The 24493-nt window shown below is 40.5% G+C and overlaps 1 protein-coding gene and 1 pseudogene across 3 annotated transcripts in view; both read right to left on the reverse strand.

The window, feature by feature from the left end:
* The window catches only part of LOC133507217 (plexin-A1-like), a 215625-nt gene that overhangs the window by 54741 nt on the left and 136391 nt on the right, over nt 1-24493 (reverse strand). For all 3 annotated transcript variants that reach the window (XM_061832037.1, XM_061832035.1, XM_061832036.1), the window contains one exon: nt 10206-10406. In XM_061832037.1, coding sequence (XP_061688021.1) covers nt 10206-10406 — 201 coding nt within the window. The remainder of the gene's footprint in view (nt 1-10205; nt 10407-24493) is intronic.
* LOC133508188 (5S ribosomal RNA) lies at nt 18045-18163 on the reverse strand (annotated as a pseudogene).

The following is a 24493-nucleotide window of genomic DNA, read 5'->3' on the forward strand; positions in this document are numbered from 1 at the left end:
AGCAAAGTGAGCTAACGGTCACACATTACAAGAAACAAATGAGAGTAACTGGGAGGAGAGGATGACATATGCTTAGAGCCAAACAGCAATTAATCTTTACTCAGTAAGGAAAAATGAGGGAGCTGCTACTCACCTATCACTAAAGGAGGAAGGGGCATTTAGGGAGGGAAGGAGGAAGATGATGGATGAAATGAAAGGACACTATTATATCCATCCATCCATTTTTAACATCAGTTTATCCTGGTAAGGGCCATGGGGTGCTGGACACTATCCCAGCTGACTTTGGACAAAAGGTAGCCTACACCCTGAACTGGTCTCCAGTCAGCTGCAGGGCACGGACAACTGCTCGCACCATCATTGAGTGGAAACTGAACCCACGATGCCAGAGTTTGCATGTTCTCCATGTGCCTGCGTGGGTTTTCTCCAGGCACTCTGGTTTCCTCCCACTTCCCAAAAACATGCAACATTACTTGGACACTCTAAATTGCCCTTAGGTGTGATTGTGAGTGTGATTTTTGTTGGTCTCCATGTGCCCTGCGATTGGCTGGCAACCAGTTCACTGTGTACCCTGTGTCTCCTGGCCGATGTCAGCTAGGATAGGACTCCCCTGACCCTTGTGAAGATATTCGGCTAAAAATATGGATGGATCAATGGACAATGCCATTGCAGCTCAGCAAGCAAAAAAAAAAAAAAAGTGATTGCCCCCTAAACCGAATAACTCATCAGGCCACTAAGTAGCAAAGGTATTTCTTTTTCCTCCGACATCCTCAAAACACGCATGGTACGGTAATTGAATACTTTTAATTGCCTGTAGGTGTAAATGTGTGTATGACTGGTTGTTTGTCTACATGTGATCTACGATTGGCTTGCAACCAGTTCAGTGTGTACCCTGCGCCTCTTGCCCAGAGTGAGCTAAGCGAGTCTCCAGCATTTGCACGAGCCTAGGGAGGATCACCAATGTGATAAAGTTTTTGCCAATTTTGAAAAATAGGTCTCACTGTGGTTCACTGGAATCCCAAAGCTTTAGAAATGCGTTTGTAACATATTCCAGAATCATTTAAATTGTTCTCAACTACTTTCTTATTTCTCTCTGAATTTCTTTGGCTCTTAGGATAACGTCAAGCTTTTGAGGGTCTTTCCGTCTACGTTACTTTAGCAAGCAAGTCCTATTCAGGGGATTTCTTGATTGAGAACAGGTGTGGCGGTATCAGGAGACCTGGGTGTTTTTACAAATATTTGTAAAAACAGTCTGGATGCTTTGATTGCTGGATTTTATGCACCTGTGGCCATGGAAGTGATTTGAACACCTGATTCAAATTATTTGGATGGGTAAGTGAATACTTTTGGTAATAGTGTTTGTGGATACGCAAACACGCATGCACACTACACACACAAGAGGAGGGGCGGAGAAACACATCATTACATCAGTGTGGCTCGTGTTAACTGTTTCCCCGGTAGATATGTGGCCTGTCTAGAGTTTTATTTACTCCATTCTTTTTGTGTGCCACCTAACTCTTCTATCCCATTTTATAGAAGCAGATTATTTCTGAGCTATGTTTTTATGGTACTTTTCCATCCAAATGTGAATATAGTCCTGCTCCTACCGAAGACAGTTCAGATCAGTTCGTTATGATGAGAATTTCTATAAAGAGTTACATACCCCCCCCCCACCTTTTGGCATTTTGTACATCTTTAGTACAGTTTTTTTTTAATGCAGCAGTGTTATTAGTATTTCTTCCCCATAATGTGTGAACCTATAGTGCTTCATTGATCCATTGGTTTTTTACCTCAAAAAGGCTAATTTAATTTTTGGTATTACAAATTTATAGACACAAATAATTGGAGTGAGGCAGCTGAAGCTGTCTAGGCACTCAACATTCTGATTCTTAAGAACTCATTTCATATGACATTTTATGACATTTTTTTCCAAAAATTGTGCCAGGAGTTCCTGCACCTGCCCCAATACCTGGCTAATAATCACCTTTCGTTCCTCCTATTGATTTAATTTTTATGACACCCAATGATCCTCCAAACTTCATTTCTGTCCCCCGCACAATGGTAGAACAACAGTGTGCAGAGATCGTAATTGCAGTCTCCACCGTCCCACTGCAATTCATCATCATTTTATCTCCCTTAATTGAATGCCATCAGGACTCCTGATATTTCCCGTCTTTCCTTTAGCTAACAGCTGCTCTCCACATATCGTCACAGAAGAATAATACACAGACACACATCCTATCCTAAACTAGATTTTCTTCTCTTTCCCACATCTGTTTTCCCCTCATTCTCCTTCTCCCTTTCCTGGAGAAGGAGTAAAAGAAAAAGCGTGATGGAGTGGCCCAATGGTTTATCAGATGGGAGGTAATGGTGTAGGCCCCACACAGATGTTATCTGTCCACTCATTACAGCCCTCCTGGGAGAAACCTCAATGAAGAATAAAGAGGTAAAGAGCAGCTAAAAATTGGGGAGGGAGAAAATAGGAAAGGACATGGGAAAGTCTTGAAGTCATCCAACTCTCTTCCTTCACCTTTAAGATTAGTGCAGCACCCAGCTGAGGTCCATCAGCTTTTCTCACCCCAAAAAGTGATCTAACTAACTAACTAACTTCTGAGCAAGGATTCTGTGAACCTGTGTTTATTTGCTCCTTTAACACCCCCCCCGCCCACACACACACACACACACACACACACACACACACACACACACACACACACACACACACACACACACACACACACACACACACACACACACACACTCTTGAGCATGATATACCAACCCACAGCACTCTCATTGGCAGTCCCTCATGGGCCATAAGCTATGATTGCCCTTATAGCAGAAAGCGCCCCCCCCCCCCGCCCCGGAAGAAAAATGGGGGGGGGGATATCTAGAAGTGGATTGAGACTGCATCTTATTTTAGTTGTTGCTGAGTGGTGCTAACAACTACCATACGGGCGGATAAATGGTTCTTTATTTGTTCGTGGTTATAAGGGTTGCCTGGCTTTTCTTTTTGCAAAATGATCATATTTTCGGTAACGAGTGCACTACAGAACTTTCACAAAGGTACTTTTCTATAATTGAAAAATTCAAGAAACATGAAAGTGTGTTTGGCAGAAGTGCTTTAGTCACAGGTTTTTTTTCGTTTTTTTTTTTTTTTACAGAAGGGCATTGTCAATCATCTTTTTTTGATCTACTTGCTCACCACATTCAGGATCAGATGTACTATCTGTTCAGTAAAGAAACACCCATCTCGGGCTTATTGATATTTTCCCATGTAAGCAGTTATAGATCACTGATACCCACCCGGATCATTATGCAGCTTATATTACAGTATCATATGTTACACATGTCACAGACATTTATACAGATATTGGCAGTGTGTTGTTCAGGGATATCACATGGGGGTATTAGGTTATTACAGTCAGTGGAAATTAGGTAAAGAACAAGAAAGCAGACTTTAAACATGAGCTGACTGTTCTCATCCTGTAAATTTTAGGTTTATCCTTTTGGATTGTGGTTGAAAGAGATGAGATTGAGTTTTGGCCTCAGGAGATACTTTTGAAACCATTTTCTTCCTTCTACACTATTCTTCCCCCTCCTGTTCTTTTCAGTAGCTCTCCCGCTCTCGCTTTTCTCTATTCATCCTTGCTCCAATTTCACTTGTCTGTGCCCATCTTGATTTTCGAGTGTCCACTATCACTGCCTTCTCCCTTCTTCATCTATACAATTTTTCACCACTGATATTGTATTTCACTTTAGGCTTCCTCTTTTTCTCCGTTTCTTTTACACCTAATAGGATCACTCTTCAAAAATCCAGTCTTTTCTCTTACCCACTATTCCTAGCATGTGTTTCTCAAACACAAGGCTAAACTATGGATTAGCATCCTTGTGTTTATTGATCGGTAGGCCCCCTCAGCCCAGTCTTGTAGCAGTGGTATACCGGAAGCAGACCCACACTGAAAGACATCCTGGGATCCATAGCCTTGTGCATAGCAAAGGGTGCAGGGCAGACACACTCAAGGCAAATGAATAACCCTTCTCACCTTCACCTTGAGTCTTATGGTTTCTTTATACTTGTGCGTGCGGTGACCGTGCTTACGTCACTGTGGCTCTCCTGTAAGTAGTTTGCCTTTATACTAGTGCCACCCACACCTGCAGCTTTGAAAATGTAGTGCAGTTCATCTCAAAGTCAGAGGTGTTGCTGCGGCTGGTATTTTCCAGGATGCCACGGTGAAGTTTCCTCTGGATTGTTTAGCCCTTTCCAGTAGCCATAACAAGAAACAAAGCAACAACAATGGCAACCATGGAAGCATGTCAGCTTTAACAAATGCAGCTAAATGACCAGAAGATGCATTTATTTGTGCTGCAAAAATCGATCGAGAACGTGGCGGGGTGGGTGCTATCTGGAACTGGGAGGAACAGTGAGTACGTCAATCCAGCATGTGACTAATCAGGCAAAACACCAGATATGAGCTTTCATCACGCAGCACCTTTTTTTGACATGTACATGGCAAGCTATGCAGAGGTGCTGCGTGGGGTGATGCGTAGGTAATGTGATGCAATACAAGCGTTATTAGCCGCACGACTATGAAAGGTATAAAGTGGCCTTTTCGTGTTATGTCAGTGCAGGACTTATTTCACTGTAGATAAAGACATTTTCTTACCACCTTCATCCAGCATCTTCACAAGGTCTTTAGCCTTTGTTCTAGGGTTGATTAGGACCAAAAGATGCTCATATCTGGGACACAGAGCCAGTCTCCTTCCTGAGTGATGTGATGGGTGGATATTCCCATGATGTTTATACTTGCTCATAATTGTTTGAACAGATGGGCGTGGCACCTTAGAGCATCTGGACATTGCACCCAAGGATGAGACAGACTTGTGGAACTCCTCGATTCTTTCTTTAATTTCCTGACTGATTTGTTTTGATTTTCTCATGGTTTCAAACAAGGAAGCACAGTTTTTGATGCATGGCCTTAAATACGTGCCCAAATGCATCGTCAATTAACTCATGTTGTCAGTTAACCTATCAGCAGCTTCCAATGCCATGACATCATCATCCAGGCTTCCACATGTTCTTTAAAGACATAGTACTTTTTTGTGTAAGTAGATTTTTTTACCTCAAAGACAAAAGTTAATTTAACAGAAAACATGTGATGAGTATCACACACGACACTGTGGCAAAATGTATTATCAAGTTAAAAAAAAGAAATCAGGAAGCGTTTTGGATCAAGAAAGGTGTGGTTGAACAAGTACAGTCATCATATTATAGAAGGAATAGGGTATCCGATATAAATTAAAATTGCCTATGTCAAAGAAGCATTTATTTCTCTTATAGATGGAGACTTTGATGTATATCCATCCATCCATCCATCCATCTTCTTCGCCACTTATCCTCACAAGGGTCATGGAAACTGCTGGAGCCTATCCCGGGCAGGAGGCGGGGTACACCCTGAACTAGTTGCCAGGCAATCGAAGGGCACATGGAGACAAACAGCCGCACTCACAATCACACCTAGGGCAATTTAGAGTGTCCAATTAATGTTGCACATTTTTGGACACACACATACACGCAGACTGTATTTTCCACACTATAAGGCGCACCTTCAATGAATGGCCTATTTTAAAATGTTTTCATATATAAGGCGTACCGGATTATAAGGCGGATAGAATAGACGCTACAGTAGAGGTTGGGGTTACGTTATGCATCCATTAGATGGAGATGCACTAAAGGCTCAATATTAATCCATATAAAAGCCGCACGTCAGCTTTTGAGAAAATTAGAGGCTTTTAGGTGCGCCTTATAGCTCGGAAAATACAGTATATATCACACCAACCACCCTTGACAATCCTCATCTGGTGGATGTAGAATTAAAATCAAAATCAAATAATAAAAATCAAAAAAGGAAATTTCATAGACAGACCAGCATAGTCCAAATCAATAGAATCCCAACTATAACAAGCCTTACAAGTGTGTCAAACATTACTTATTGATGTTGGGCCAAACACTGTAAAAGCAGAAAACAACCACATTTCTGAAACACAATTGTGTGTAAAGTATGGCAAGTATATATATATGTATCTAGTACACATGACATTCTCGTCTTCACTGATACTTGGCTGTGAAGTCAAGCTGCGGTAGCTAATTGCTAACAAGGGAGAAGCGCTGACAACCCAAGGCTAATTACTGTGAGCAGTTCGTCTGGGTTGGTACATATTAAATAGTGAAACTGGGCCAAGCTGAGGTTTTACTGCTGCATCTTAGCACCTACCATTAACAGTTAATAGAAAATTAAATCTTGATGTGGACAACCCTGCTAGTAACTAATTAGCTCTACCATCAACATCTACCATTAACAAAACCTCAAGCCTGTCAACATTCCTTTGTTACTATCCAGAAAACTCACTTGTAAGATGTATAACACAACCTCACTTTTGATCTAGTGTCTGAGACACTAGAAAGCGGCAAAAAGGAAGCTAGGCAGGAAGGAGAAAGTTTGACAGAAAAGCAAGTTACAAGAAAGATGGGCTCTTGAGGCAGAGCGAGAAAAGAAGAGTGAAGGATAGAGTCAACGTGTAAACAAGATGAATCCCCCCAAAACTAAATTCACAGGCACACTTGTTCTTCACATTTTCAGCCTCAGTGGAGCGCAACAAACCTGCTAGTTTGAGGCCTCACACACACAGTCACCTGGATTTGAACACAAATAATAAGCTTCTGTCTACTTGTGCAAAGTTTAGTGTTTAGTGTTTGTTTTACTTTAATAATTAAGGTAGGGGACAAGAACCAATTTTTCAATTAAATTACAGAAATTAATGTACAATGATTATTATTACCAGGTATTATTTATGATTGTGATAGAAAATTTTTGGGAACAAAATTTTTAAGAACGTGGCAAAAAGCAGCAAATTGGTCATGCCCATTTTAGAATAGTAGAAACGCTTTTCAGATTTGTTTTTAGGTCAACTTTGGGGGTGCGCATAATACTTGAGAGATTAAAGTACTTGTTTGTTAAAAACCCTCTCAAATTGTTGATGAATTGTGTCTTGAAGAAAGTGAGGCAAAACAGAAAGCAAACAACCGTTCTCTGCAATCAGCTGAGAGTGTTGATTCAACAATATTAGGTCAACAAATGAGCTAGATCCTCCTCAACTCTCACTCCTCCATCATCTAATTTCTCTTCTCAATGAAACGCTGACTTAGACACAGGATTTAAAAAAAAAAAAAAAAAAAAAAAAGGCTCTGCGACAGCCGAGCCTGCAGACTGCAGCTCACCTGTCACCCTGGACAGGATGTATAAAAAAGATTAAATCAGGGGTGCTGAATGCATCGATCGTGGTTGACTGGTGGTGTGAGTATATCGGATGGCATTAAAACACAGACGATGGTCTATCATCCTCACTATGAAATTTGTCACGTGACTGGCAGCCGGTTTGACCAATCTGGCCTTTTCTGACATGTCACTGCGCATATGCACATAACGGTAAGCTAGTGGTTGGCCTCCAATTTTTGTCTTCGAAACTCAATGGTTTAAAAATGAGTGGAGGAGCTGGACCAAGTAAACATATGGAATGGGAGGACTTTTTTTCCCCACTATGTCAATTTCAAAGTGTGTTTTCCTCATCTGTCACTTTGCAATCGCTGTAGCGAAAAAGGGAAATGTGGGGCGGAATTTTCGGACTGTTCATAAAAACTACAAGACTGACTCCGAAAAGTGATTTTAGAAGGAGAAAGGTGAAGGAACTAAAATCACAGTTGTCAGGACAGCAGTCATTTTTCTCATAGCAAAAAAGCAAAGACAGCCACCGTAGCTTCGTTCCGGGTGACTTACTTAATCATTGAGAACAAAAAATCCTTCCAAGACCGAGAGATTGTGAAAAAGGCATTCATTGAACCAGCTGACCTGTTGTCCCAAGACTTTAAAAACAAAGCAGAAATGCTATCTTCGATCAGAGCTCCGCAGCTATCAAGAACTTGTTACACAACAAGGTGAAGGCACGGCAGAGGATTTGAACAAGCAACTTTGTAAGGTTTTCGCAGACTGAGTGCTTTTCAGCTGGAAGAGTCTACGGATGTGATATTCGGATAGTGCGGTCTGGTATGATCGCAAAACAGGAACTGTTAACGGTCCTGCCCAGGAAAACACATGCAAGGCGGGGACATATTTCAGTCTTTTAAAAACAACTGAAAAAAAAACTCAGCTCCCAGTGTACAAATTAATGTCCATCATGATAGATGGAGCACCTGCAATGGTTGCCCCTCAAATGAGTTTATTGCCAAGTGCAGGGAGGACGATGCTCTCCTGGACTTTCTTAATTACCACTACATAATACACCAACAAGCGCTATGTGCAAAAATGCTCAACATGAGGAAAAATAATGGATGTCGCAACAAAGAACGCTTGTTCTTTTCACACCAGATCTCGTCAAAGATGCCGATTCCACTAACATCTGAATAATGCTGACAGTGACCAAACTGAATTATTGTTGCACACTGAAGGCTTAGTCGAGGCAAATTCCTCAGAGATTTTTTTTTCCATGAAGCGAAACATGAGGAATATAACAAACTAAATGACGACCAGTGGCTATTAGATTTGGCATTTTTAACCGATCTGACCAGCATGTTGAATGACCTTAATCTAGAATTGCATGGAAAAGACAAAACTGTGATCAATATGATAAGATCAGTTAACGCTTTCAAACGAAAAATTCAACATCTCTCATCAAAGCTCCGGTGCAGTGATTTGGCAAAATGATCTGGAGGTGGAAGGATGACTTCCCTTCGTGTGCAGTTTGACAGGGGAGGCTGCACAAAACAGATGACCAATTGTCCATTAAAATTTGACAAACGATTTGAAGACTTTTTCCTTTTTTCCCTTTTTGGGAAGATGCAGAGGTTGTTTCACTTGGATCAAATATTGTTTGTTTCACCTGTACTTGTGTGAGTGGAGGATCAGAGGAGAGATTTTGACACCAGAAGCCGGCATTGAGCTGAAGTCCAGCGCTCATGGACAATCCTGGAGCTAACTCACAGAGGAGAAGTACAGCAACTTGAGGAAATTGTGCAACATCCTTGACTTCATTATTTGGCTCCATTTATTTATGTGAGTCAGGCCTTTCCCACATGAAAATCATCAAGTCCAAGTATCGTTTCACCATGACTGACGATCATTTGGAAGTGTGCTTGAGGCAAACTAGCAAGTAAATCTTGGGGCAAAATAGTTTGAGCACCCCTGGATTAAAACATCCCTTTTTGCCCGTCTAACAAGTAAATATATTCAGATCTCAAATTGATAATTGTGTCTGCAAATGCGTAAAAACAAACAGTAAAATAAAAATCTGTTTTAATTCATCACCATCATACTTTTTTTTTTGTTACAATAAACGCCCCATTGTTGGAGGTTGAACTATTTTTTAAAAATTTTAAATACGCAGTACGGTGGATCATCTGGAAAAGCAGGTTCAATCCCGGCCCCGCCTGTGTTGAGTTTTCATGTTCTCCCCATGCCTGGGTGGGTTTTCTCCGGGCACTCCGGTTTCCTCCCACCTCCCAAAAACATGCAACATTAACTGGCCACTCTAAATCGCCCCTTGGTGTGATTGTCAGTGTGGCTGTTTGTCTGGTTGTGCCCTGCGATTGGCTGGCAACCAGTTTAGGGTGTACCCCGCCTCCTGCCCGTTGACAGCTGGGATAGGCTCCAGCACTCCCCATGACCCTTGTGAGGATAAGCGGCTAAGAAAATGGATGGATGGATGCATGGAATATACAGTACATCTTGAGCCTGAATGGCAATCTGGGAAGGTGTCCCACCCCTTTGAATGGTGCATGCAATATAAAAGGTGCGTCCATGGTTAAATCATGTTGCGTGACCAAGCCAGAACAATGAGTGTCCAGTGTCCCTAACCTAACTCTAACCCTAAAGCAAAACTATTTTGTGACTACACAAAGCACATTTTGTCATCCTCAATATCAGCTGAAGTGCTGCATTTGTCACAATGCTAGGGTCTAAAAAGAAACAGATACCTTTATCAGTAACTGGGGCACAAAGCACATTATTTTTCCCTTGCCCGAAGTTCATATTCTTCAAAAATGAAACAACACCAAATTCTATGTTGCCTAGGCTAAATCATCCATCAAATCTAAATTGTTTTATCGGTAAACAAACACCGGCATCTGCATTTGTTTGTTGGACCATCTCACTCACCGCTGTCTTCTGGCATTGGATAGATGAGCTGTTGAAGCGCAGGGCGGGGACACTGTGAGTCTCGCCCTGGATGTGGAACACACACTCGTAGTTCCTCTGTCCTGATTGCGGCTGGGGCAGATTCTTGGCAGCTAAGGTAATCGGCTTCGTCACCCCCACTGGGATGTAGATCTGTGTTGAAGGTAGAATCTGGGGGCAGTCCTGTAGTGGGGGACAATGACATTAATCAACACTATAAAAGACAGTGTGAAGTCAAATGTGCAATTACATTATTAGAAAAAAATGCACTGCTGAAATATCCACCTTGACTTGCACCAGATTTAAAATAATTTTTTCCTGTAATAGTTCAGATAAAATTAATGAATCACACAATTTCCATGGATGAAATGGGTTAAGAAAATTAACTTGAGTTGGTCCTGTTTATCATTTGGATGCCGGTAGTATGTGTCTTGTGACGTCTGATGTATAAATTGTATCTTATAAAAGTAACTGCAAAGTTTATGCAATGATTCATCTTGTCAAGACTGAGATTGCAAGCTTGCGAAATTAAGCAAAAAGGTGGGGTTTGTGAAATCTACAAAATGAGTTAGAAGAATGTTAAACAAATCTGCCCTGTGCTGTAGACTTTGGGTTCAAAGTACAACAAAATATTGGTGCACAAATCCAGGATATAACGGGTGCTAAATGGGTGATAGAAGATAACCATTGCATTTTTTTCCCCATATCATTTACAACAGAATTCTACTTCCTGGGAAAAAAAAAAGTGTGGGTGACTACTCAGACACTGTTGCTGAGCCATAATCCAAAATCATAATCATACCATGAAAATATATTCCAACTTTTTAGATCAAATATAATCCATGGTTAAACATAAAAAAAACCTCACACTTGTGATCTACAATGATGTCTTACATAAAGTCATGCATGACGGCACTTTGAACTCTGACATTAGTGTACAACTTTAAAAAAAATTTTTTCTAAAACATTCCAAATTCATTGGGCTTCGAGCCATTCAGTCTTTGAGGTTCCAGAGTGAGGAGTGCAAGTGTGAAATCAGAGCAGTCTGGATGCTGGGTGTGTGCTTTAGGGTTATGTCATGCAATCATTGCCAAGTAATTAACTTTTCTGGTCCATAAATTTTGCCATTGATCTTTTTGCAGAAAAAAAAGTAAAATATTTTGGGACAGCAGAAGTGTCTGGTCTCAGAAAAGCAACAGTGCGGCCATAGCGAATGAGCACCACTTGTGTGTGTGTGTGTGTGTGTGTGTGGGGGGGGGGTGCACTGGGGTCTAGGTATGTCAATAAAAATGAGCAGTATAATATTTTAAATAAAAGAGGAACAACAGAAACAATGGGTTGCTCTCAGCATTCAGAATGAGGAATAAAGTACTTGATTCACCTAAGAAATTCCATGAACAGTCAATCTAAAAAAGGTCAAAGCAGTTGTACACCATGTGTTTCATACAAAAACCCTACAACAGGGAGCATATCAAAGTAAATGTATTAACTATGCATGCCACTGCACAAGTGCTCCTTCACTTTTTACCAGCTGGACCCTGTCAGTGAACTTCTCTCTTCTTGTACTCTTAGCTGTGTGCAGTAGAGGCTACACAGTATCAAACAGGGCATAACACAACGTTGGAGTTTGTTCATTAGCCTGCTTAAAAGGACTTCTGTGTCAGATTATAGCACAAACACATGCGCAACATAGTGAGGTGATACGATTGGTGGAAGTGGACCGTGAGCCATCAAGCTTGCTGGGAGGTAGTACAGTGAAGCAGATGCATGAAAAAGGGTGGGTTTTATTTGGTAAAAACAATGTAAAACATGAATGTCAAGTAAGTTGTTCATGAAAGCACAGGAAATGAATCGATGGAACAATTGTTCAAAGTGCACAGAGGAACAGTGTATGGAAAAAGAAAAATGGAAGGTGGCAGGGAGCGTTGTACAATTTCAGTTGATCCATTCAATCATATTTCTCTTTGCAGTCCAAGCTTCATGTGTAGTGAGGTGAAAAAAAGTATTGTAAAGAGGTGAAAAAGTATTGCCCCCCTTAATAATGTCTATGACAGCTCGTGTTCTTATATTTTTGTAGTTTCTTCATAATGTTTAAGAGAATCAAAAAATGCATACATCACAAAAAATAAAAACTATAACACAAGAGAGCCTTGACAAACAGCATTTTTTCATTTAGTAAGGTGAAAAAGTATTGCCCCCCTTATCGTATTCTAATGATGTCTATGACAGCTCGTGTTCTTATATTTTTGTACAGTTTCTTCATAATGTTTAAGAGAATCAAAAAATGCATACATCACAAAAAATAAAAACTATAACACAAGAGAGCCTTGACAAACAGCATTTTTTCATTTAGTAAGGAGAAAAAAAAATACTCAGTTACTTGGCCCTGTGTGAAAATAATGGACCCCTAAACCTAATACATGGTTGGCCTATTCTCAAGAGCAACAACTGAAAGCAAACACTGATTTTTAACTGGCAATGAGTCTTTCACATTTCTGTGGAGATATTTTTGCCTACTCTTCACTGCAGAATTGTTTTAATTCAGCAAAAGGAGGAGGATTTCCGAACATGAACTGTCGTTTTTAAGGTCATGACACTGCATTTCAATCCGATTTACAACCCCAATTCCAATGAAGTTGGAATGTTGATCTTAACTAATAAAAACAGGATATAATGATTTGCTAATTATGTTCAGCCTATAATTAATTGAATACACTAAAAAGACAAGACATTTAATGTTCAAACTGATAAACTATTGTTTTTAGAATATAATCATTAAGTTAGAATTTTATGGCTCCATCATTTTCCCCCAAAAATGGGACAGGCTCGTGCTGTGTTACCTTTCCTTTTAACAACATTCAAACGTTTGGGAAGTTATGACACGAATTTTGGGAGCTTTGTTTATGGAAATATTTCCCAGTCATTCTTAAAGCAGAGAAACTATGGAAAAAATATCAGAATTTGAGAAAGGGTGCAATACTTTTTCAGGGCACATCGATATATCCAAAACTACTGAAAACAATACTAATTCACTGGAGCTTTATGAAAAGCTTAAACACTTAATTTACTGAGAGGATGTGACTTTTCAAGTTTTACTGCATCTCATTCTAAAGTGTACTCATTTTGTACATTTTGCTAAGCTGATTTTTTTTCTTTGAAGGAAGTCAGGGTGACCAATATAGAATACAGAGACATTCTAATGTTGATATTTTTCAATTTTCCTTCAAAGCCAAATAACCAGATGGTTCTCATTACCCCAGTGTGCTTGTTAGCTTTCCTAGCCAAGGGCAGTGCTGACATTTACTTTATCGAGGTTAAAAGTATTGAGACATCTCATAATCAATCCCTTTTATTCTCCACCAATCCGTCCTCAACTTGCCAAAACATGCATCCAACTTTGTGGGAACAGTTTGGGGAAGACCCTTTTCTTTTCCAGCTTGACAGCGTCTCGGGAAATGTGTGGTTTGGGGTTGGAGAACTTCAGAGCCCTGACCTGCCCTATCAAACGCCTTTGGAATCGATTAGTGTTTTTTTTCCTTTTACTATTGCCTATTCATAGTATAGTATATTATTTACACAATTACAAATTACAAATAGCCAAAGAGTGGTTAGTTGATGGAAAGTGTGTTGTTTCAGGTAAAAAACATCATCACCTCTTCCTTCTATGTCATTCACAACACGCCTACAAATGTTTGACCTCAATTTTTTGCTAATTTATGCCAGTTTAGATTGAACATTGCCACGAGCATTCTAAAAGCAGAGCCAGCTGTCATTCTAGGTCACGTCATTCTGAAATCATCGGCCTACTCTTTTTCCACAGCATATCAAAAAAAAGAATGTGTGGAAAATTCAATGTAAAAATGTTCACTGGGCAAATGAGATCATGTAGACTTGCCGGTGATCTGAACACCTTTTAACATGTACCAAGTGCAGATAATGAGACAGTTGGCTGACGTGACTGTGTATGTGTTTGATATGAAATTGGTGAGATATTCAAATAAAAAAAAAATGAGACTAGATACATAGTATAGGAAGGAGGAAGACAGAATGAAGACCAAAGACTGAATGAAATACTATATAAATAAATAAATGTATGAAGCCAAAAGAGTTTTTTTTTCCCCTGAAGGCTTTGGCATAGCCTGACAAGATATAAATTAATAAAGCACAAAAAACACCGCGCATATGTAATGAGGCTGGTTGTCTGGTCGTTTTTTTTTTTTTTTTTTTAATCTTCCTCAAACTCCCCTCTTCCCTCCAAAAGTCCATCCATAATTAATTAGCTGCCTCTGTGATGTGGGGACTATAGATCAGGGAGGAGAAAAAAATAACACACTAAATAATGAAGTAAAGCGATATGGGGAGCCCAGGGGAGGGATGAGATGGCACAAATGGTCACAGAGGATTGGACCGAGGGGCACACTCACTGATACAAATACTCTAACCAGGATACGTCCCCATATATGCAGAACAAAGGGGTAGATGATGTGTGTTGGATGATCCCTTTTCAGGTATCAACATGACCCCCCCAAAAAAAATGTGTGACGAAGATTTTAGATGGAAAAAATGAACCATGAGCTGTCTGCACCCTTGTGACCAAACATCTCAGCCATGGATTATACAAACCATCCATTTTCTGTGTCACTTTTCCTCACTAGGGTCATGGGGCGTGCTGGAGCCTATCCCAGCTTCTTCGGGCGAAAGGTTGGGTACACTCTGAACTGGTCGCCAACCAATTGCAGGGCAGATTTAAAATAAACATTCACACTCAAATCCAGACTGAAATGTAAATTATAGTCTTCAATCAATCTACCACGGTTGTTTTTGGGATCTGAAAAGAAACCGGAGTACTTGGGGGGAAAAAAGAAAAAACAGGCACGGTGAGAACACAAAGGATTTGAACCCCGGTCTTCATAACTTTGAGGCAAACGTGACAAGCGGTCCGTGATCATCACACCTGGTTAGAAGCCAATCTGTATTATTAATAGGATATCATTAACCGTGGCACCATGTGCAAGCGTTTAACAAAGACCAAATCAATGTATACATGCAAGCCGTAAAGAACCCCAGTGGGGATTCAACCTCTAAACCTTCTCATGAATTCTGTAAACATCCCAGAAGACTTAACAAATAAAACTAGGCTGTAACACCTCAATGATCTTTTACTAGCTAATCAATTTTTAATCAATAAAAAAAAAAAAAAATCACACACACGCACACACACACACACGGACAAATGTAAAAACACAGTCATGATATTAACTAGAAAAAAAAGTTGTATTCTTATGGGAATAAACTTGACGTAGTATAATAATAGTATACATTGTATTATGGGTCACAGGAGCACTGGAGCCTACGCCAGCTGACTTTTCGTGAAAGACTGAGTAAATCTTGGATTAGTCACCAGCCAATTGCAGTCATGTAATATGATTAATTTAAAATCTTAGATAAATCTATAATTATATGTTGCATGTATTATCGTAGGTTAATACCTTATTATTGTTGTGTAACAACGATCTAGTAAAATCATTTGCCTTTAACCTCTGAACATCTCCATGATTTTAACCACAGAATTACATGAATATTTATATTCTGTTATAAGATCTTTTACATGTGGACCTAATACTTATATATGCTTAAGCATATGCACACAGGTACAATATTTATAAAATATACAATGATCCTTACAGAAACACTGGAACAGATGGCATATAACATCTTTTTATCAAAAAATCAACTGCAGTGTGGTAGCTATGCAGGTGCGCCCTTGTGTGCGCACCAAAAAAAGTCGTGAATGTGGAGCTGGACTCATTAGCTGGCAGAAAGCAGAAAGATGTTCTGTGACCGGCTCAACGCGTAATGTGGGGAAGACAGAGATGGAGAGAGAAGAACAACTTAATTAATAAGAACATCTAGAACAGTGCAGGAGCAAGCGAAGCCGAGGAAGAAAGGCGACTTTGAACCTTGAAAGGGACTGAGATTGTCCGCCCACACCCTTCGCTTCCAGGGAGAAGAGAATGGGGAGAGGGAGCGAGAAAGATCAGGAGTGAAAGGGAAAACAGAGCAGAAGAATCACAGAGCATAGAAACAGAGTTGGAAATAAGGCAAGATGCAGGGAAACGTGTGTCACCAATGTTATTTATCAAGGGATTATCAAAGTCTCACTGTGCACAATCTTAGGAGTCAAGCTTGTGCTACATACATGTTGATTTCATCTCTATAATCCATTATTTATGACTTACAGGCAAACCTACAGATTTGATCCTCTTCAAGATACATACATGTAGGGCATGAAGAAATGATTTTTTTTTTTTGCTGTGAGATTTTCTTTTACTTTTTTTGTAGTGTGGGTGAGGGTCTGACACCCTATTATAATGCTAACCCAGATACGTCTGTGGCAATCATGTTGCATGTGTTTGAAAGATAAAGTTTGATTTAAGAAGTATAGTGTCATGTCTCCAAGCAATGAGTCTTCTTCATATTTCATTTTCAATGGACAAGTCAAAATCAGTCTCCAAGCTTGTGTTTAGTATAATTGATATTTAAAGCCTTTACGCTTTTATATGATGTAAATTCTTTGGTCTGTTTCGTGCATTCAATATGAGTAAACGTACAGTGCAAGTGACCTAACTAAAATCAGCTTTAAGGTTGCTACTTTCTAGATGGCTTGGAACCCTTTTCACATTTCTTGCAAAATGCATCACGTGGCCTATTAAAGAAACATATACGTTCATGCAACGGCAATATTAATTCCCTGTGTTCACAGAATCAGTAGTAGCAGAATTGAGTGACTGCCAATGACTTTGCTGATGACGTTAGGAAAGCAGCATGGCAACAACATGACACAGGTCAAATAGTCTTGTAAGACTGAATGATGCATTCATTACTGAGCAGAGTGTCTATTTCCCCCTCTTTTGCAATACTTCTCCAGCACAGCAGGCAGTCACTGCTACCCATTATCATATTCTTCCCTCCTTTTGAGTTTGTTTTTCCTTCAGCTCACGTTGCGGTATTATTCGCCCGTCTTCCAGCGACATCGCCCCCCTCTCTCAGTGAGTGTGCAGTTATCTCTTTCTCTCACTTGCTGGGGTCGATGGAGACAATGCAAAATTCATCTGTACTCACCTTAGGAAGGCTGCAGAGATGAAGATTTAATACAGCTTGAATAATTAAACGGCAGGGACCTGTGACTGACACAAAGACACACTCGCATTAAGACACACTTATGCATGTCCTGAACGTATGAGGTTGCTAAATTCGTTTGCCTGTATATGCGTGCTTATATAATATCCCCACAATCTTTCTTTTCGTAAGCTCACAGTGATCTAGTACAGTACTAAACACGACAGCTCGCACGTGAGCACTGACTTCATTAGAGAGCCTTGCGTCCCGATTAGGATAAAGAAAAAGAAGATACGCCCGATATATTCTCAATTAAAAATTGACAACATAAGTATATCACAGCCAATCTGTTCAGTATTTTCCTCAAGCATGTACTCAAAGTCATAGTCGTGCACTGTCACATGAAATGTCAGCAAATCAAAAAGATTTTGGTCTGTAAGTATCAAAGGAACAATGCCGCAAGTGGTTTGAATTTTTGGCCATGCAACAACAGAACGTCTTTAGTCATGGCAAAGAGGAAGGGTGTGATGACAAACAGAATGTGAAAATGTACCTTTTACCATTCCATATTTTTTCCTTTCGGCTTGTCCCATTAGGGGACGCCACAGCATGCCATCTTAGATGCGCACATATTTGTTTGGCACAGTTGTTACACCGGATGGCTTTCCTGACGCAACCTCTCTGCATTTAGTCTGGGAGAGAAGGTTACAGCACCTGGTATTCCCCGGCGGTCTCCCATCCAAGTACTAGCCGGGGCCAAACCCGCTTAGCTTCCAAGATCTGACGAGATTAGGCATTCTCAGGGTAGCATGGCCGTAGCTACCATTCCAATAATTAAATACCAAAAAAAAAAAAACCAATATTTTTATGATACCACTGAGTGACAGTAACATGGTATCTGAAAACACCGTCTGTTCCCCATCTCCTACAGTATATGTTGTGTGTCTTCAAAGGGTGAGAGCTTTTTATTTCAGTTGTATTGAGTTAAATAGAGATGACCTTCTATTTACATTCATATAGCAGAAATATCGAAGTGTCACATAAAAGACCACCCGTTTCGTCAATTACGGGTGACAGTTTAAGACTGAATCAAACTCACTTTATGGGAAAATCATCTTGATATGATGAGAACAATGGATGACAACCAGCATCCCCGGGACAACTGTGGCAAGTCCACTGTAGTTTTACATGCGTGGGGAAGGGATATCCACTAGATCACACGTTAAGGGAATTAAAGTCATTAGGCCACCAGCCATTCCAATAAATACACAATAGTTAGCACACGGCAGGGTGCTATTTCCAGGATGTCGCCCATCAAAGAGGTCAAACACCCTCTCTACAGTTTTCAGTTCCTCACTTTTAGGTTTTGCATAATGGTTGAAAGGTTAAAAAAAATATGCAATGGACATTCAGAAAGAGTTGCAAAAAACATGAAGCCAGCCTGGACGAAAGAAAACACAAAGGATAAACTCTGTGAACGTGAGGCTATAAATAGCCTCTGAGGGAAAGGGAAGTGAAACACACCTGCATGCATGGTTCAGATCATGAATATGTGTAACATCTGTGTGAATCCTAGAATATGAAAATCAAAATCATACAACACATACATTACAGGGCTAAAACGCAAATACAATAAATCCTGTGAATAATGCTCTATTAACAAACTGGAAGGACATACGGAAGACTACTTTAAATCAAAGTTCACTCAAAATTTCTACAGGCATAAGTGGCTTCACAGCTGAAGGTGGTACAGAACTACCAAAGCAAGGGTTAAACACTTGTCGTCAGCTATGGTCCAATGAAGATCCATCTGGCAAAGAGAGTAAGTGCTTATGTCAAGCTTCCACATCCCCATGTCTTCTCCCTCCTCTCTCACTCTCGCTCACCCACTTTCTCACCACATGCAGCGTTTGAAATACATTGTGTCACTCTGACTTTAATCTTCTGCTTGTTTCAGTTCTTTGACTTGCTTCTTGCTATTGTCTCCCCCCAATTTTATTGTTCTTTTATCCATCTGGATTTCAATTATGGCTCATACGTTTGTCTTTGGTCCGTCTTAAAATATCCAGGCTGGATTGCACTGTTTTGGAAAAGTGCAGAATGAGGGTATATTATAATTCACCTCCTCCTTGGTTGTTCACTGATTTATTTGCTCCTTTGTTTACATTTCATTAAACATGGCAATTATCTTCTTAATATTTCACAGAGGTGCAGACACAAGAGTGAGTCACCTCTGAAAGGGAATGAACTACAAGAAAAGTTCCCAAACAAGGACATCTGATGCTTTGCTGTGGTGCTTGAGATGGGAAGCGCTGCAAAGTGAGAAAACAAGGGAAGGAAGCTGGAAAGGGAAGGGAGCGAAAGGAAAAATTGTTGGAATGGTGGTCACAGCATTGAGTGACTAACTAAAACGTGATTTCAAACAGCACAACAAGAATTCAGATTCTTGAAGAATAAGGTTGAGTTAATGGCAGAAGCCAAAAAGGGCAAAGGAAATAATGGTTGGGTATCATTAAGACAACATCCCGCATGCCAGTACGTCTTCTCCCGAAGCCCCATGGACCCTGTGGCCCCGAGATGCTGGTTGTGCTGTGCCCTGATAAAAACCAGTCACACGTGTGCACAAAACACAGTGGATTCCCTAAAGTAGCCTTGGTGTACAACACGTGTGTGTGCGTGTGTGGGCACGCTTATGTGTGTGACCGCTCTGTTCAGTATGTGAGTACAAGCCAGAGTAAACTGAGGGTGCCAGAATGTCACGGTCTGGGGCCTTCACACCTCTGTCGCAAATAGCCCTGTCAGCTCAGCTATAGAGTGTGTATAATTTGTCTATGTGTGCGCATGTGAGAGTGAGAGAGAGAGAGAGAGAGAGAGAGAGAGAGGGAGAGAGCAAAAGAGAGTGAGCGAGCGAGAGAAAGTAAAAAAATATTTCTATGGTTGTTCAAGAATGTGTGGGTTTCCTGTGAGCTAAGGGTATGTGCTTACTTAAGGGTGTCAAAGATAAAAAGAGTGTTCATGTTTTGTTCAGAGAGTAGACTAGAAGGAGCCTCTGCTCGTGTACTGTCAAGGAGCAATGAGTCACACGTCCACATTACATTGGTTTAATTGGCAACAGATAGGACGTTTCGAGAGTTCGCAAGCTATTTTAGTCTCACTTTTGGCATAATTAGGCTATGCATGTGTGATCGATTTGATTTGAAATCAAAATAAAATGAATGACAACACTGAATTGCAATATCATAAATACCAATCATTGATTTTGGATGGAGTGGATGTTAAAATGTATGTCACAGCCAGCATGGTTAGATGTATTCCAGTACAGGGTGTCCTCGGTCTACGACTGAGATCCGTTCCTACAGCAGCAACTTAACTCGAATTTCAACTTAAGTTGGATTCCACCATTAAAGTCAGAATTTACATCAAAATACTTTGGATAAAAAACAAACACATTGAAATAAACAAGATGATGTACTTAGTATTACTGCTGAGAGGTGGAAGGAGAAGAAGAAGCGAGGCTGTGCTTAGCTATTGCGAAGGAACCTGGTCCTCAATCGTATCCATCTCGACAAGTATCAAAGAACCTTGTTTAGTGATAATTGTATCCGACATAGGAACGGAACCCTCCACAAACGCTAAGATACGGGCTTTGTCTTTAATAATTGTCACCAGAGTCGAGCGACTGAAGCCTTGGTGGTGTTGGTGTCTCTCCTTTCTCCAATCTTTTTATGATCTTGAGCTTCGTTTCCATGGTAATGAATTTTCTTATGGCTTCAGAAGCATTGCTAAAAGATACAGCTTTCTTCTTTGGGCCGATAATCTCTAAAAACAAGGGCGAAAAACGCAAAGATACTACCGGCGCACAAACGCAGACAAGTATTAGCCAGACAAAATCGCAGACGGGGGCCTTGTAAAGTGGAAGACCGTCTTAAACTGAGGATTCCCTGTATGTTAAATTTAAATCAAATGATCACAGAATTAAAAAAGGTGGAGCCATTGTCAGGAGCGATGCACAGTTATGAACAACCACAATAACTAATTGTTTAGGGTGATAAATCTTATGATAAATCTTATGCACTAAACAGTGAGGTTTGAATGTCACCAGGATTCTATCCAGCCATTTTCCATACCACTTATCCTCATTAGGGTCACAGCCGTGCTGAAGTCTATGCGAGCTATTTACGGGCAAGAGGCGGGGTACATCCTGAAGCGGTCACCAACCAATCGCAGAGCACATAGAAACCGAGAACCCTTCGCACTCACATTCACAACTATGGGAAATTAAAAGTCATCAATTAACCTAACATGCATGTTTTTGGGACCTGGGAGGAAGAAAGCGGTGTATCTGCAGAAAACCTGCACAGCTACTGGGAGAAGATACAAACTCCACACAGGCGAGGCCAGGTTGGAACCCGGATCCTCACAACTCTGAGGCGGACGTGCTAACCAGTCGTCAACCATGCTGCCCACATTAAGTTTCCGTTTATTTTATTTTTCTTCTTACATGGCATACTGACTTTCCAAAAAATTATTACAACCAACTGCACTGAATAGTTCTTATCATAAGCAAATTTGACAAAAATTCATCATTTAAAGTAGTAGAAACTTAGACAGTTTTTACTAGAATGATTAAAGAATTAATCTTACAACACATTTATCACTGTTGTTGTACAAAGTAAAAAGCATTGGTATATATAGCTATACTGCATCAACTGTTTGCCATATGAAGTAAGCAAATTATTAGAAACAACTCCCAGTATTGAATATAAAACAAAAAAAGAATAATCTCTTCTACAAAACTAAAGTAAGGATCAAGTTGTGATCTTAAGTGGTGTTACTAATACAGTACACAAGACTGGCCTCTGGTCTGTGCGTGCACACACACACACACACACACACGCACACACGCACACACGCACGCACGCACGCACGCACGCACGCACGCACACACACACACACCACACACACACACACACACACACACACACACGCACACACGCACACACGCACGCACGCACGCGCACGCACGCACTCACACACACACACACACACACACACACACACGCACACACACACACACAAAAGAATCTCTGGAGCGGACAAATGACTGAATCCATAGTTTCCCCAAAGTTTCCCCTGGCAGGATACAATTAAGCCCTGCCTTGTTTGCTCAAGCAAGACCGGACTGCGTTTTGCAGCCAACCAAACACTGAGGCATACAGTATATGATACTGTGCTGGGGACTCAACAAAAGATGAAGGAGGGGAAAAAAAAGCATAGTGCAAATGATAACAACCAGACTTGAAGGATAGAAATGAAGCCCCACCCCTCTTTTTTATTGTTTCCTTTCTTCCCACCATAGAAAAGTAACCCATTGCCCATATAATTTTCCACCTGGTTGCTCGATAATTCCGGAATTTACTTGTTGTCTCAGAGCTTCACTGATGAATGCATATTTGATTTGAAAATGCAACTCATTATGTTCATTTCATTGTCACTTTCCCTCGATCCATCTTTCGACCGATTTTTCGCTTGCTGCATTCACTTCAGAAAAATGAAACAACCAGGCTCGTGTAATTACTCTTCTCTTCTTTCAGGTTCTTTTTACCCGTTTGATTTTCACAATATTAGAACAGTTCAGTTAAACACAAATTTGATGGATAAGATGCGTGTTGTGTAAGAAAAGTTGCCATTGTAACACATACCGTGAAAGGTATAAGGGAAATATTAGAAAAGGAAACAAATGTACTGAAGTGTGTTGATATTTCATGAACAAAATTGTTAGATTCTTTATTATTGTCTGTTGGGTAAATGAAGCCATTGAAGGAGTGATTACATGTCATTAGAGCAGTGGAATACTGACAAGAAAGGAAGGAATGTCTGAGCATTTTTTTAGTCACAGAAAATAGTCCGAGTGAAGTATATACAGTACTTTCAAATAAAGGGCATGTGTGTTAAGGACAAAAACAGGATCATTTCAGGTCTTGATTAAAAGGTGCATGAATGTGTGTGAAGACTTACATTCCCCACACAGACGTGCATGCGATTGGTGGAAAAACAACCATTCAATCTTCTCCACCACAAAATCTCATGTGCGGTCAAAAGGACGGAAGGTAAAGGAGAGGTGAGAGAGGAACTGGGGGTGAGTAATGCTCGCAGTGGCGAGAGATGGGTGGAGACACAGAGAGAAAAGGATAGACCTTGGAGAAGGGAAGGATAAGTCTCGCCTACAGGAAGAAGTGTACCAGTTGGACCACAGAGAGTGCAACTAATGGATATGGCAGCTCAGAAAGGGATGATGGATGAGGGTGTGTGTGTGTGTTGTGTGTGTGTGCGCGCGCGTGTGCATGTCTGTCACTGTCGCAGTGTTTACACTTCAGCAAGTGAAAGACACAAAGCATCATTGTCGTGCGTGTGTGAAAAATAGATGGTGCAGATGATGGATTCTCTTGTAGAAATTGTGACCGCTGGTTTCTTAGGCCAGTGAGATGAGAGAAGTCTCCTCTGTCCCACATAGTCTGTCAGAGTACGCCCTCTTTTCCTCGATCTGTCCATCTCAATTTCTGCCCATTTGTCTGTTTTTCTTTGTCAAAGTCATTCTGTCTCCTCCTGACCACCTTGACATTTACGAATACCAAACATTTCTACAAACACACGCACACATCGTAGGTTCTGAAAAACCCCCTAAATTTTATCTACCATTTATTGCTCCACTAAATTAGTTTTGTACACACATTGCTGAGGTTTGTGAAACAATTTTCTGAAAGCTGTTTTGGGCAACAACTTGAATAAAAGTTCCACTTAGTATTAAATCACTGTGACTTTACGACTGTCTAGCCTATACAGTACTGTATTTTAAAATATTTTACTCCATACATCGAAGCATATTCTGACTTTAACGAATAATGTTTTATGGCATCACGGTGGAGCACCTAGTGAAAGCATTGGCCTAACAGTTCTGAGGACCAGGCTTCAGATCCCGGCTCCATCTGTATGGATTTTGCATGTCCTAACCGTGCCTGCATGGGTTTTTGGCAGACACTCCGGTTTCCTCTAACATCCCAAAAACATGCAACATTAATTGGACACTCTAAATTGCCCCGAGGTGTGATTCTGAATGCAGCTGTTTATATCTATGTGCTCTGCGAATGGCT

The sequence above is a fragment of the Syngnathoides biaculeatus genome, chromosome 10 (assembly GCF_019802595.1).
Source record: "Syngnathoides biaculeatus isolate LvHL_M chromosome 10, ASM1980259v1, whole genome shotgun sequence".
Taxonomy (NCBI): Eukaryota; Metazoa; Chordata; class Actinopteri; order Syngnathiformes; family Syngnathidae; genus Syngnathoides; species Syngnathoides biaculeatus.